The sequence below is a fragment of the Lepidochelys kempii genome, chromosome 5 (assembly GCF_965140285.1).
Source record: "Lepidochelys kempii isolate rLepKem1 chromosome 5, rLepKem1.hap1, whole genome shotgun sequence".
Taxonomy (NCBI): domain Eukaryota; kingdom Metazoa; phylum Chordata; order Testudines; family Cheloniidae; genus Lepidochelys; species Lepidochelys kempii.
In genome coordinates, this window is record NC_136384.1 from 48,187,395 (window position 1) to 48,202,098 (window position 14,704).

Here is a 14,704-nt window from a genome sequence, read left to right on the forward strand (position 1 = left end):
TTCATAAACGTCAACATTGCCACAAATGTGCAAAAAGTGAAATTAAAACAGCGTGAGGCGGTACCCCACAACATTTTTTTTTAAAGTGGTTGTCCACCTTTTGTCAGACTTTCTCATAATGTTTGAGTCTGACTAATAGCTTCAAAATTTGATTGTTTTTATAGGAGATTGAGAAAAGGCGAAGAATAGAAGAAGCGTACAAAAATGCCATGACGGAACTTAAGAAAAAGTGCCATTTTGGAGGGCCAGACTATGAGGTATGAATTATGCTTATTTCTTTTCTCGCTTAGAGTTTTCACAGATTAAATCCTTTCCTGACTAACTTGTATCCTTCATTGAAGTGATTTTTTTTGTGCAAGTGTCAAACATTAAACCATGTGATTTTTCCTTGTAACTGACATCTGCTTTTATCCATATTTATTAAATACAAACTCTGCAACAGGGAAACTTATAGGAAGGGTTTCAATCCATACATTTGTAGCAAATGAGGGAAAGGGGATAATATGATACATTTGAGTATACTAAGGGTATGTCTATACTGCCCGCCGTATCGGTGGGCAGCGATCGATTTAGCGGGGGTCGATCTGTCGCGTCTAGTCTAGACATGATAAATCGATCCCTGAGTGCTCTCCCATTGACTCCTGTACTCCACCGCTGCGAGAGACGCAGGCAGAGTCGACGGGGGAACAGCAGCAATTGACTCACCATAGTGAAGACACCACGGTGAGTAGGTCTAAGTACATCGACTTCAGCTACATTATTGATGTAGCTGAAGTTGCGTAACTTAGATCGATCCTCCTACCTAGTGTAGACCAGGGCTTAGTGAGACTGTCAAACATTTTTCTGTCTGAAAGATTTTACTTATTACGAGCAACACCTAAGATTATTATATCGCACCTGGAGCCGCAGCTAGCGAGAGATGTCAAGAGTAACAAGAAAGGTTTCTTCAGGTATGTTGGCAACAAGAAGAAAGCCAAGGAAAGTGTGGGCCCCTTAATGAATGAGGGAGGCAACCTAGTGACAGAGGATGTGGAAAAAGCTAATGTACTCAATGCTTTTTTTGCCTCTGTCTTCACGAACAAGGTCAGCTCCCAGACTGCTGCACTGGGCATCACAACATGGGGAATAGATGGCCAGCCCTCTGTGGAGAAAGAGGTGGTTAGGGACTATTTAGAAAAGCTGGATGTGCACAAGTCCATGGGGCCGGACGAGTTGCATCCGAGAGTGCTAAAGGAATTGGCGGCTGTGATTGCAGAGCCATTGGCCATTATCTTTGAAAACTTGTGGCGAACGGGGGAAGTCCCGGATGACTGGAAAAAGGCTAATGTAGTGCCAATCTTTAAAAAAGGGAAGGAGGATGATCCTGGCAACTACAGGCCAGTCAGCCTCACTTCAGTCCCCGGAAAAATCATGGAGCAGGTCCTCAAGGAATCAATCCTGAAGCACTTACGTGAGAGGAAAGTGATCAGGAACAGTCAGCATGGATTCACCAAGGGAAGGTCATGCCTGACTAATCTAATCGCCTTCTATGATGAGATTACTGGTTCTGTGGATGAAGGGAAAGCAGTGGATGTATTGTTTCTTGACTTTAGCAAAGCTTTTGACACTGTCTCCCACAGTATTCTTGTCAGCAAGTTAAAGAAGTATGGGCTGGATGAATGCACTATAAGGTGGGTAGAAAGTTGGCTAGATTGTCGGGCTCAACGGGTAGTGATCAATGGCTCCATGTCTAGTTGGCAGCCGGTGTCAAGTGGAGTGCCCCAGGGGTCGGTCCTGGGGCCGGTTTTGTTCAATATCTTCATAAATGATCTGGAGGATGGTGTGGATTGCACTCTCGGCAAGTTTGCGGATGATACTAAACTGGGAGGAGTGGTAGATACGCTGGAGGGCAGGGTTAGGATACAGAGGGCCCTAGACAAATTGGAGGATTGGGCCAAAAGAAATCTGATGAGGTTCAATAAGGATAAGTGCAGGGTCCTGCACTTAGGACGGAAGAACCCAATGCACAGCTACAGACTAGGGACCGAATGGCTCGGCAGCAGTTCTGCAGAAAAGGACCCAGGGGTGACAGTGGACAAGAAGCTGGATATGAGTCAGCAGTGTGCCCTTGTTGACAAGAAGGCCAATGGCATTTTGGGATGTATAAGTAGGGGCATAGCGAGCAGATCGAGGGACGTGATCGTTCCCCTCTATTCGACATTGGTGAGGCCTCATCTGGAGTACTGTGTCCAGTTTTGGGCCCCACACTTCAAGAAGGATGTGGATAAATTGGAGAGAGTCCAGCGAAGGGCAACAAAAATGATTAGGGGTCTAGAACACATGACTTATGAGGAGAGGCTGAGGGAGTTGGGATTGTTTAGCCTGCAGAAGAGAAGAATGAGGGGGGATTTGATAGCTGCTTTCAACTACCTGAAAGGGGGTTCCAAAGAGGATGGCTCTAGACTGTTCTCAATGGTAGCAGATGACAGAACGAGGAGTAATGGTCTCAAGTTGCAGTGGGGGAGGTTTAGATTGGATATTAGGAAAAACTTTTTCACTAAGAGGGTGGTGAAACACTGGAATGCGTTACCTAGGGAGGTGGTAGAATCTCCTTCCTTAGAGGTTTTTAAGGTCAGGCTTGACAAAGCCCTGGCTGGGATGATTTAACTGGGAATTGGTCCTGCTTCGAGCAGGGGGTTGGACTAGATGACCTTCTGGGGTCCCTTCCAACCCTGATATTCTATGATTCTATGGTGAAACACTGGAATGCGTTACCTAGGGAGGTGGTGGAATCTCCTTCCTTAGAGGTTTCTAAGGTCAGGCTTGACAAAGCCCTGGCTGGGATGATTTAATTGGGGATTGGTCCTGCTTTGAGCAGGGGGTTGGACTAGATGACCTCCTGAGGTCCCTTCCAACCCTGATATTCTATGATTATGCGATTTTTCTGAGTTTTTGTCAGTTTGCTTTATACATTTCACAGCACTTTGTGTATAGTTAGTTTGGCACCCTCCCCCCACCATCCCATAATCAGTATTTCCCTGTTTGTATGCATCACTTATGCAGAACAGGGAAGAGAAAAAAACATTTGAAATAGAAAAATGCAAATATAAAAACATAATAATTGAACTTGGAGACTGGTATGGTATCTGAATCTAATTTAAACGTTGACAAGTTTTTGACTTGCTAGTCTCCCTTTAAACTGGTTTTGGGAATTCACATCTTAAAAGTTTATCTCGGTTAAGCTGTGAACATCTAAGCAGCTTCCCACTCAAGTATGCAGTTGGTCAAAGTTTGCAGCCATAAACCTCTTTGTGGAATATTAAGTTTCTACACCCATATTGCAACTAAGCTAAATTACAGGCACGCTAACATTTTCACTTCCATGTAGGTCAAAATTTTGTAAATACAAAGATAGAAATCTTGACTGAGAGATGAATATTAATACGTTTTGTTCTAAGATGCCAAGCAACTGCTTTGTGTGTGGTCTGTTAGTTTCAGCTGCTCTGCTGTGGTTGAGGAATACGCAGTTCAACTAATAGAGATGAAGTACAGAGGTGGAGTTTTTGTACCCCTGATTCTGCGGTCACAGCCCCACAGTTCACACTTCAGCACAGTATAAACATAGCCTTAGTGCACAAAAAAGTGGTGGCACTTAGTGCACTGCAAGTTGGGATGTAAGGGCTACAGTCTCTTTGTGGATAAGCTCTAAGGTATGTTGTAGGAGTTCAAATAAAATGTTTTGATACTTCTAACATATATTGTAGTCAGGAATTTTGGCTTTTATTGAAATCCATTGTTCTGGGCCCAGGTGTTGGAAGCACCACAGGCCAGCAGAGGCACTTTGAAAAATGAGACCCACACGCAGCTAAGCAGCGAGTTATTGGCTTTATTGAAGGTTAGTGACACACCCGCAACGGGGACTCCAAGTGTTGCTGACACGGAGGCGGAGAACCCAGCACACCGGAGCTTTGCCTGGGACGGAGTTCGATGAAGGGGTAAACAGCAAGTCCTAATAAGCAGTACACAGAGACAGCTCATGAATATGTAATTAGGTACTTTCCTAAAGGGGCTTTCCGCTACCTGGCAATGGACCATGCAAGGCAGAAAAAAAAGCCTAAAACCAGTTAGAGTGGGTTTTCCATGTCTTACAGTGACCAGGCGGCCTCGAGAAAACGGAAGTTTCCTAGCTAGGCCATAACAAAGTCTTCCACAGTCCCTTACATCCATTAATAAATAATATTTGTAAACATTGTAAGGAATGAATTGGTTGAAAGTGCTTCTGCCTATCAGCCTGAAAAAGGTACTGTAATTTCCATAGAATGTCTGCTTAAAATATCTAAAAAGTACTGAATTTTTAAAATGATAAACTACGTGGCTCTGGGAAGAAGGATAAAGGAGTTTGAGGCGCAAATGGTGTTCTCGTCCATCCTCCCCGTGGAAGGAAAAGGCCTGGGTAGAGACTGTCGAATCATGGAAGTCAATGAATGGCTATGCAGGTGGTGTCGGAGAGAAGGCTTTGGATTCTTTGACCATGGGATGGTGTTCCAAGAAGGAGTGCTAGGCAGAGACGGGCTCCATCTAATGAAGAGAGGGAAAAGCATCTTCGCAAGCAGGCTGGCTAACCTAGTGAGGAGGGCTTTAAACTAGGTTCACCGGGGGAAGACCACCAAAGCCCTGAGGTAGGTGGGGAAGTGGGATACCGGGAGGAAGCACAAGCAGGAGCGCGTGAGAGGGGAGGGCTCCTGCCTCATTCTGAGAAAGAGGGGCGATCAACGGGTTATCTCAAGTGCCTATACACAAATGCACGAAGCCTGGGAAACAAGCAGGGAGAACTGGAAGTCCTGGCAAAGTCAAGGAATTATGATGTGATTGGAATAACAGAGACTTGGTGGGATAACTCACATGACTGGAGTACTGTCATGGATGGATATAAGCTGTTCAGGAAGGACAGACAGGGCAGAAAAGGTGGGGAAGTTGCACTGTATGTAAGAGAGCAGTATGACTGCTCAGAGCTCAAGTATGAAACTGCAGAAAAACCTGAGAGTCTCTGGATTAAGTTTAGAAGTGTGAGCAACAAGGGTGATATCGTGGTGGGAGTCTACTTATAGACCATCGGACCAGGGGGATGAGGTGGATGAGGCTTTCTTCGGGCAACTCGCAGAAGTTACTAGATTGCACGCCCTGGTTCTCATGGGAGACCTCAATCACCCTGATACCTGCTGGGAGAGCAATACAGCGGTGCACAGACAATCCAGGAAGTTTTTGGAAAGTGTAGGGGACAATTTCCTGGTGCAAGTGCTGGAGGAACCAACTAGGGGCAGAGCTATTTTTGACCTGCTGCTCACAAACCGGGAAGAATTAGTAGGGGAAGCAAAAGTGAATGGGAACCTGGGAGGCAGTGACCATGAGATGGTCAAGTTCAGGATCCTGACACAAGGAAGAAAGGAAAGCAGCAGAATATGGACCCTGGACTTCAGAAAAGCAGACTTTGACTCCCTCCAGGAACTGATGGGCAAGATCCCCTGGGAGAATAACATGAGGGGGAAAGGAGTCCAGGAGAGCTGGCTGTATTTTAAAGAAACCCTATTGAGGTTACAGGGACAAACCATCCCGATGTGTAGAAAGAATAGTAAATATGGCAGGCGACCAGCTTGTCTTAACAGTGAAATCCTTGCTGATCTTAAACACAAAAAAGAAGCTTATAAGAAGTGGAAGATTGGACAAATGACCAGGGATGAGTATAAAAATATTGCTCGGGCATGCAGGAATGAAATCAGGAAGGCCAAATCACACCTGGAGTTGCAGCTATCAAGAGATGTTAAGAGTAAGAAGGGTTTCTTCAGGTATGTTAGCAACAAGAAGAAAGTCAAGGATAGTGTGGGCCCCTTACTGAATGAGGGAGGCAACCTAGTGACAGAGGATGTGGAAAAAGCTAATGTACTCAGTGCTTTTTTTGCCTCTGTCTTCACGAAAAAGGTCAGCTCCCAGACTACTGCACTGGGCAGCACAGCATGGGGAGGAGGTGACCAGCCCTCTGTGGAGAAAGAAGTGGTTCGGTACTATTTAGAAAAGCTGGACGTGCACAAGTCAATGGGGCCGGATGCGTTGCATCCGAGAGTGCTAAAGGAGTTGGTGGATGTGATTGCAGAGCCATTGGCCATTATTTCTGAAAACTCATGGCGATCGGGGGAAGTCCCGGACGACTGAAAAAAGGCTAATGTAGTGCCCATCTTTTAAAAAAGGGAAGGAAGAGGATCCTGGCAACTACAAACCAGTCAGCCTCACCTCAGTTCCTGGAAAAATCATGGAGCAGGTCCTCAAGGAATCAATTCTGAAGCACTTAGAGGAGAGGAAAGTGATCCGGTACAGTCAGCATGGATTCACCAGGGGCAAGTCATGCCTGAGTAATCTAATTGCCTTCTATGACGAGATAACTGGTTCTGTGGATGAAGGGAAAGCAGTGGACGTGTTGTTCCTTGACTTTTTAGCAAAGCTTTTGACAGTGTCTCCCACAGTATTCTTGCCAGCAAGTTAAAGAAGTATGGGCTGGATGAATGGACTATAAGGTGGATAGAAAGCTGGCTAGATTGTCGAGCTCAACGGGTAGTGATCAATGGCTCCATGTCTAGTTGGGAGCCGGTATCAAGTGGAGTGCCCCAAGAGTAGGTCCTGGGGCCGGTTTTGTTCAATATCTTCATAAATGATCTGGAGGATGGTGTGGATTGCACCCTCAGCAAGTTTGCAGATGACACTAAACTGGGAGAAGAGGTAGGTACGCTGGAGGGTAGGGATAGGATACAGAGGGCCCTAGACAAATTGGAGGATTGGGCCAAAAGATATCTGATGAGGTTCAATAAGGACAAGTGCAGAGTCCTGCACTTATGACGGAAGACTCCAATGCACCGCTACAGACTAGGGACCGAATGGCTCGGCAGCAGTTCTGCAGAAAAGGACCTAGGGGTTGCAGTGGACGAGAGGCTGGATATGAGTCAACAGTGTGCCCTTGTTGCCAAGAAGGCCAATGGCATTTTGGGATGTATAAGTAGGGGCATTGCCAGCAGATCGAGGGAAGTGATTGTTCCCCTCTATTCGAGACTGGTGAGGCCTCATCTGGAATACTGTGTCCAGTTTTGGGCCCCACACTACAAGAAGGATGTGGAAAAATTGGAAAGAGTCCAGCGGAGGGCAACAAAAATGATTAGGGGACTGGAACACATGAGTTATGAGGAGAGGTTAAGGGAACTGGGGATGTTTAGTCTACAGAAGAGAAGAATGAGGGGGGATTTGATAGCTGCTTTTAGCTACCTGAAAGGGGGTTCCAAAGAGGATGGCTCTAGACTGTTCTCAGTGGTAGCAGATGACAGAGCAATGAGTAATGGTCTCAAATTGCAGTGGGGGAGATTTAGGTTGGATATTAGGAAAAACATTTTCACTAGGAGGGTGGTGAAACACTGGAATGCGTTACCTAGGGAGGTGGTGGAATCTCCTTCCTTAGAAGTTTTTAAGGTCAGGCTTGACAAAGCCCTGGCTGGGATGATTTAATTGGGGATCGGTCCTGCTTTGAGCAGGGGGTTGGACTAGATGACTTCCTGAGGTCCCTTCCAACCCTGATATTCTGTGATTCCAAGGAATAATCATTTCAGTTGTTCGATGTATTTTGTCTTCACTCACTTCACTGACTACATGCTTCCTCCCCCATCCTTAACTTTTCCTGTGTGTGACATCTAGCCTTGTGATTTAACAAGAACTAAAAATTTAAAGCTAAAGTCACTGGACTTCTGCAAACATCAGACTTCATAAGATTGCTTTAAAGATAAAAGGAAAAACATTTGTTACCTTTGGAGTTGGTGAATAGGTGAAGTGTGTGAGTGTCTATGGGCCTTGCTAAATGGTGTAACTTACTTATAACACTCACCAACTAACTTTTTTTTGTATTGGATTTTATTACTGCCATAAGAAAATGGCATTTTAAAATCTCCTAGTAATATGATAACGTCACATGTATTTACACACATTTTTAGATGGCCTCAAACAGTGAAGAGGCATTCATTGGGCTTTTGATAAAATTCTCCACTTCTGCAGCCTCATCAGTTACCTTTTTCAGTTCCATTGGCGTCCACTTAACTGCCAAAGCTCTCCAGTGAAGTAAACGTGTCCAAATAGCTTGGAGTGCAATAGTCTGGATTCTAGTCACAAGATCACTGTATTTTCTTCTTATAGCTCTGGCATTATCAGTGCCAGTCTTAACACAATCCACTCCAGCTGCAAAAACTGAGAGCTGAAAACTTCAGATTTCCCCACACACACCCATCGTCCCATACCACATCCTCTCAGTGGACAGCAAAACAGGCAGTCCTCACATATGGGTCTTTCCTGCTCATATTGGACAAATACTAAGTTGGGCAGAATAAGTTACCATAGTTTCATCCAGTTATAATAAGAATTGGCTTCCTTGAACTCTTCTAAACAGCAGTTTGCCAAATATATCCAGCCATGTCATGAATTTGTCAGTTCACTGAATCACAGGAAAAGGAAATTACTTTAACTTAACAAGCTGCAGCAGATTCCAGCACAACACTGGTTGAAGTTTTTGTTTCAAATATTGTCGTTTCTGTATTTATGAGCCATGGAGTCTTTTACTATCAAATGACACCAAATAATGGCGCTCAAAGGGCTTTCATGTTTACAGGTTTACTATATGAAACAGTCTTCTAATTTTGTAAACTGGTAACTTTTTGCTTAAATTCAATGAGTTTCTTTCTTCAAGATGGATGGTTAGTCTCCAAATGACCCACCTCTTAATGGCTGTATGCATGTCCCAAAATCCTTTGCTAGTTTACTTCAACTCCTTTGAAGTATCAGGGTGGCTGGCAAGCATTCTGTATGCATTTTGGTCTAAGTTTGCCAGAAAGGAAAGTCAGGCTGCAAGTGGTCAATCCATAGAAGAGGGAAGAAAGGGTGGGTGGATGGAGCCATCCTACTCCATTGAGTAGGGCAGGAAGGTAATGTGGTTAATTCCCTTTAAAAGAAAAGCTGGGGAGCAAACAGCAGCTACAGGCCATCTGCAGATTCAGCAGGCATGATTTTGTGTTTTTGTTCAGTTCACAGTTTTGAATTTATTTCCACTCTGCTCCTGATGTCTTCTGACCCTCCAGTTAGTACCTTGTCCTGTCCTAGAACTCCCTCATTTTGAGGCTGGTTAGCATGGTTCCATGATCCTCTCCTTTGTCTCCCCCAATCCATCATATCCGGGGCCATTGTCACTCTGTGTCCCCAGTCTCTTTGCTCCCCTCCCCCTGGTTCAGCCCAGCAGCTGGAGTTAAAAGGTGAGGTTGTTTCTAAATATTTATATTTATAAACAATGCTCTTTATACATGGGTTTTTTTAAAATACCTCTTTATTTCTTTAAACTTCTATCTACTCCCAAAAATAGTGGCTGTCACTTCTTAGCAAGACTTACAAACAAAAATGAATTTTGAATTTCTGGCGCAGGCCGTTTTAGAAAGATGATTCAGTGTACAAATAGCTTTTAAAAAAAAAAATCAGACTTCCCACAAAGACTCTTCACTGGAATGATAAGTAGCACACAAAATATCAAGATGTTCCTGTTACTAAATTAGCTGGAGAAGGCTTGAAAACTATGATTATAATAGAATTAGCTTCAACATTGAAATATGGATTATTATGGAGGGGAAGTAGTTTCTCCACAGTAAATCTGTAAAATAAAACTTCATATGTTAAACCACAGAGTCCATTACATGGATTCATGCAAAAACGAAGGAAAGTTGGAGTCGTCTTGAACTTCCATTTAAAAAAATAACTGCTTTTTATTATGTAATGTTAAAACTGACAAACTAATAAAAGAACTTTTAGAGTTGACAGGCCATCTGTTCTTTCAGGAGTCTACGTATAGCAGGGTCCAAGATTTTACATCATATTGTATGTGTTTATAATGGGGTGAATTAAGGAAGAACAGACCGGTTTTAAAAAGCCAGTGTTATGATCATGTTTTTTTAAAAGTATATACATTTATTAGTAATAACACTTTAAGTGATCACGGTTCGAGGAACTTTAAGATCAAACTTAAGCTTTACTATGTTCTTTACTTTTTGCATATTTCTCTGCGTGGACAATTAACATATTTTAGTTGTGTTGTTAGCCTTTCATGCCTGAAATACAGCTGAATATTTCAGTGTCTTTGTGCTGAAATCCTGTAATGGAATGATGATTTAAATTACACTTTATGCTGGGATTTGTAAAATAATTTATGGAAACATTTTTGTCACAAACTTTGTAAAAAGAGTTCTCAAAGTGTGTGTGTGTGTGTGTGTGAGAGAGAGAGAAAAAAATTTAAAAACTAAATTTGAGGCCAAATTTTACCTGATTGTTGAAGTGCGAATTTCCTGGCTTTTGTTGTCTTGTGTTACAGCTCTTAAATTGTAGTTCTTTAAATGCATTGAGTGGAGTATTATCTTATTTTACCAAGTAGTGCTTTATTTTGAATTATACTCCAATAATTTTGTTATACTCAAGTAATGGTGAAAAGACTCGCTGTTATGAAAAATGGCTTTTGTGTATAGGTTCATAACTTTATATTTGATATATGCTTCATCTGCAGATGAATTAGGACTTTTTTACACTGATAAAGAAATGCAATTTTATCAAATTGGCTAACATTCACTTTTTTAAATTAAACTCCGTTTTCTGAAGTGTAGCATTCGTATTTCCTCCATTTTCTTTAGCTGTTTGCTTTTCTGTATTTTGGTTTAGGAGGGTCCTAATAGTCTGATTAATGAAGAAGAATTCTTTGATGCTGTTGAAGCTGCTCTTGACAGACAGGATAAAATAGAAGAACAGGTATTAATAGTACTAAATGTTTTAAGAGGCAATTATGTTCCTACTTTTAAAAAAATACTGTGCTTCAGCCTAGGATCTTTACGTCTTTTATGGTCCAAATTCTCTCCAGGGATACGTTCACAGAACTTATGTTAACTTGGGTAGGAATTTGCTCACAGGAATGTGTACAGAAGTTTGACAGTTAGAATTTGTATAGTAAAATATTGATGTATTTATAGCACCTGGGATACCTTTTTATGGACAAGGACCCCATTGTGTTGGGCATTGTACAAACAGAACAAAAAGACAGTTTTTCAAGTGCTTGTTCATGTTGATTCCAATCTAGGTGTGCGCACACCCACATGTGTGGCTGTCAGAGATTTTTGCTTTAGCAGTACCCGTGGGGCCGGCAGTAGCACCCTCTAGAGTGCTGTGCTCATGCCGCGGTATATCAGGTGCTGCTGGCTGGTGTGTCCTCAGTTCCTTCTTACCACCTGTGGTGATGAGTCAGAGTGCCTCTCTCACTTGTCAAGAGCTAGGGGTTTCTTCCAATGGACTTCATGCCTTCAGGCCTTTGCTTGATTGTAGTTAGTGTTACGTTGTTAAGTAGTTGTTAAGGGTATAGTTAGCTGATAGCTAAGGTCCCAGTGGGGACTTTACCTCAAACAGGACATGCCCCAAGCTCCTGGGTTTAAGCCCTGCTCCGTCTGTGACAGGCCTATGCCTGTGAGTGATCCCCCCAACAGCTGCCTTAAGTGCTTGGGGGAATCGCACATCAAGGAGCATTGCTGGATTTGTAAGAACTTTTGGCCTCACACCCAGGAGAGGGACATTTGCCTCAGGGCTTCCTGATGGAGTCCCCTCTCTGCCCAACTTCTCAGTCCTCTATGCAGGCTGCACCGAGGATTTCGGTTTCCGTGCACAGTGCATTGGCACTGAAGAAGAAGGCGAAGAAGCACTCACCGGTGCCAAGCAAGAAGGCCCAAGGGTCATCCAGTAGAGAGACCGGGCCTGTCCGCCAGCCTTCTCCAGAGCAACATGAGCATGCCTCTGTGGCTGGGGCTCTTAGCCCTCTTAAAGGTCCATCACCGACTTTGGTGAGCAGCATAGGACTCACCACGCTGCCTGCACCATCGTCATCCCAAGCCCAGGTGCAGAGTGGGCACGGTTCTCCACCTGCTCCTATGATGTCTCAGGTGATGCAGGACCAGTCTAAGGCTTCCTGAGAGAGAAAGCTAGCTGTTAAGTCTCCTCTGGGGACGGGAGAGCTCCATAGGTCACTGGACAAGTAATCCTGTGGCAGGTCAGAGCCGCGCCGCCGATTTGCCCAAACTCTCCCCCTGGATGTCGAGACATTATTCCCCAGTGCGGGGTCTGCACTCTCCATATTATGACCGACTCTGTTCCCCCCCTCGCTGAGCCGCATCTAGACGTCTGTCTCGGTTGCTGGGACCGTGGGACTACTTCTCCTCATGTTTACTGGTCTCCCCGGCACCGTTCCACCCGACCCAAATCTCCCTGGGACCAGGACCGTTCACCCCGGAATAGCCACCGGTCACTTACGCCTGGTCAAAGCTCACTGGTAGCCATGACCAGCAAGTAGACCCAGGCGTCAACAGGTCCTCCCTGGTCACTGAAGATTGGTTCCTTTGGTGCGGAGGCCCAGCTCAGCCCATCGCCCCGGTCTCCGCAATGGGTTTGGACACTGGGAACTTCTCTGCTGTCCACGGCACTGTGGTGGCAGCACAGCCAGTGGCCAACACAGTGGCTGTATTGGGGAGCATGGGGCTTTTTGGTGATGATGATGCCCCCTTTGCAGCACGCATCAGTGGCTGCGTTGGAGCGAATATAGACTGCCCCACTGGCACCAGATATGGTACTGGAAGCTCGCTCCGAGGTCAGGGTGGAGGATGCGGTGCTTACCCTCAAACCTCCCTCTCCAACGGCTGCTGAGCCCTCATGCCTCCTCTTCCCTGGACAAGGCACTCATGGGACCTTCCAGGGCCAGCTCCCCAGATGACTTTAAAGAACACCAAGCCCTTCTCAGGCGGGTGCCCAAGAACTTGAGGCTGGAAGTGCAGGAGATAGTGGAGCAGGAGGACACCCTTTTCAATCTCCTCTCAAGAAGCTGAAGTTCTGCATGGTCTCCCTGGCCTCCGTTATCCCCTCCCTGGATCTGGGAGACTGGTACGCCGCTCTCAACTTAAAGGATGCTTGCTTCCATGTCTCCATATTACTATGAAACGCAGGAACCATCTGTGTCATGGGGACTGGGCACCACTTACAGTTCACAGCACTACCCTTTGGCCTGTCCTCCGCTCCCAGGGTGTTCACGAAATGCATGGCGCCAGTAGTGGCTTACCTCAGATGTCAGGGGATCCAGATCTGTCTGTACCTTGATGACTGGCTCCTCAAGGGCACGTCTCTGGGTCAGGTGCGGAGAAGCCTTGATCTAGTATGCTCTACCTGCAATGACCTGGGCCTGTTAATAGTCACAGAAAAGTCCACGTTAATGCCGGTCCAGCGCATAGAGTTTATCAGAGCGGTTCTCGATTTCACACGAGACAGGGCCTTCATTCCGAAAGCACGCTTTCAGGCCATGGTGGATCTCATTGTCCAGGTGAGGAGACATCCGATCACCATGGTCCATGCTTGCCTGCGGCTGGTGGACCACACGGCAGCATACATGTACGTGGTCAGGCACACCTGGGTTCGTCTGCCACCCTTGCATACATGGCAAGCAACGGTCTACGTTCCCAGCAGGTACTGCTGGGACCAAGCAGTCACAGTACTGGACCGTGTCCTCTCATCCTTGAACTATTGGCTAGACCCCTAGTTAGTGCTGCTGTTGTACCAATAAAATAAAAACCAGCAGGATCTTATTAAAGGGAAAAAGGCAAAATACCACATTTATTGTGAACACAGAAAGAATCATAGTAAGCAGTTAGTTATAGCTATAACATTCCATTCAATCTCATATTTATTCACACATTCATTCATACAAACACACACACACACACACACATACACACCCACACACACAGGTTCTGCAAGGTTGTTATCATAGTTACCAGGCTTAGAGTTGCTCATGCCAAGCCACTGGCCAGGTGGCCTGGACGTGAGGAGGGAGCAGGGCCTGTCAGATGCTCATCTGATGCTCCTGGAAGTTGGTTTGCAGAATCAGACCCCAAAGTTCTCACTTTTTAGAGTCTATTTTTATAGGAATTTCTTCCTATGCCAGTCTATGGGAATTGCTTCATCATGCTGTTGCTGAATCAATCAGCAGATAGCACATTCCTGACGGCTCCAAGATGTTATCTTGTTCTTTGGTTCTCCCATCCTTGAGGCTGTTGGGTGGATTCCAGTCTGCCCTCTGGGTGGGGTCCTCTGGTTATTTCCACTTGACGCCTTCAGCCGATGGACACTGGATTCTTAGGCTGGCACCTCCCTGATCATTCAGTTATTATCCACACCAAGCATCCATCCACATACATCCTCTATCTCTATTTTAATCACAATGGTTAATACAACAAAAGGGTGGGGAGTCTCTGGGTGCTGTTTCTGTTGTTAGAGTATTGCTTTGAGTCTCTCTCTCTTGTGAATTGCTTTGAGAACAGACTCTGTCTTAGAATGTACTAACACAATTAGCAGCTTGCAAGTTTCACACATAAAGGGAGAGAAACAGTACCAAAAACCAAGAGACCTCTTAATTAGTAATACCCTGGAATTTAAACTCTGGGGAATCAAACTCATTTGTGATTTTAATACAGAACTTCTTTAATATGATCCAGCACTGCAGGGAGTTGACTTTGTGTCCCTATCACAGTCACTCACCCTGGTCTCAGATGCATCAGATCTGGGCTGGGGAGCCCACCTGGGCGAGTGCGGC

The 14,704-nt window shown here is 45.0% G+C and overlaps 1 protein-coding gene across 4 annotated transcripts in view; it reads left to right on the plus strand.

Moving 5' to 3' along the window:
• The window catches only part of CERT1 (ceramide transporter 1), a 168,794-nt gene that overhangs the window by 121,373 nt on the left and 32,717 nt on the right, over window positions 1-14,704 (plus strand). For 3 of the 4 annotated variants that reach the window (XM_073344213.2, XM_073344212.2, XM_073344214.2), the window contains exons 8-9: window positions 165-257; window positions 10,750-10,836. In XM_073344213.2, the coding sequence (XP_073200314.1) occupies window positions 165-257; window positions 10,750-10,836 (180 nt within the window). The remainder of the gene's footprint in view (window positions 1-164; window positions 258-10,749; window positions 10,837-14,704) is intronic. The other variant, XM_073344216.2, reaches the window with a different exon arrangement.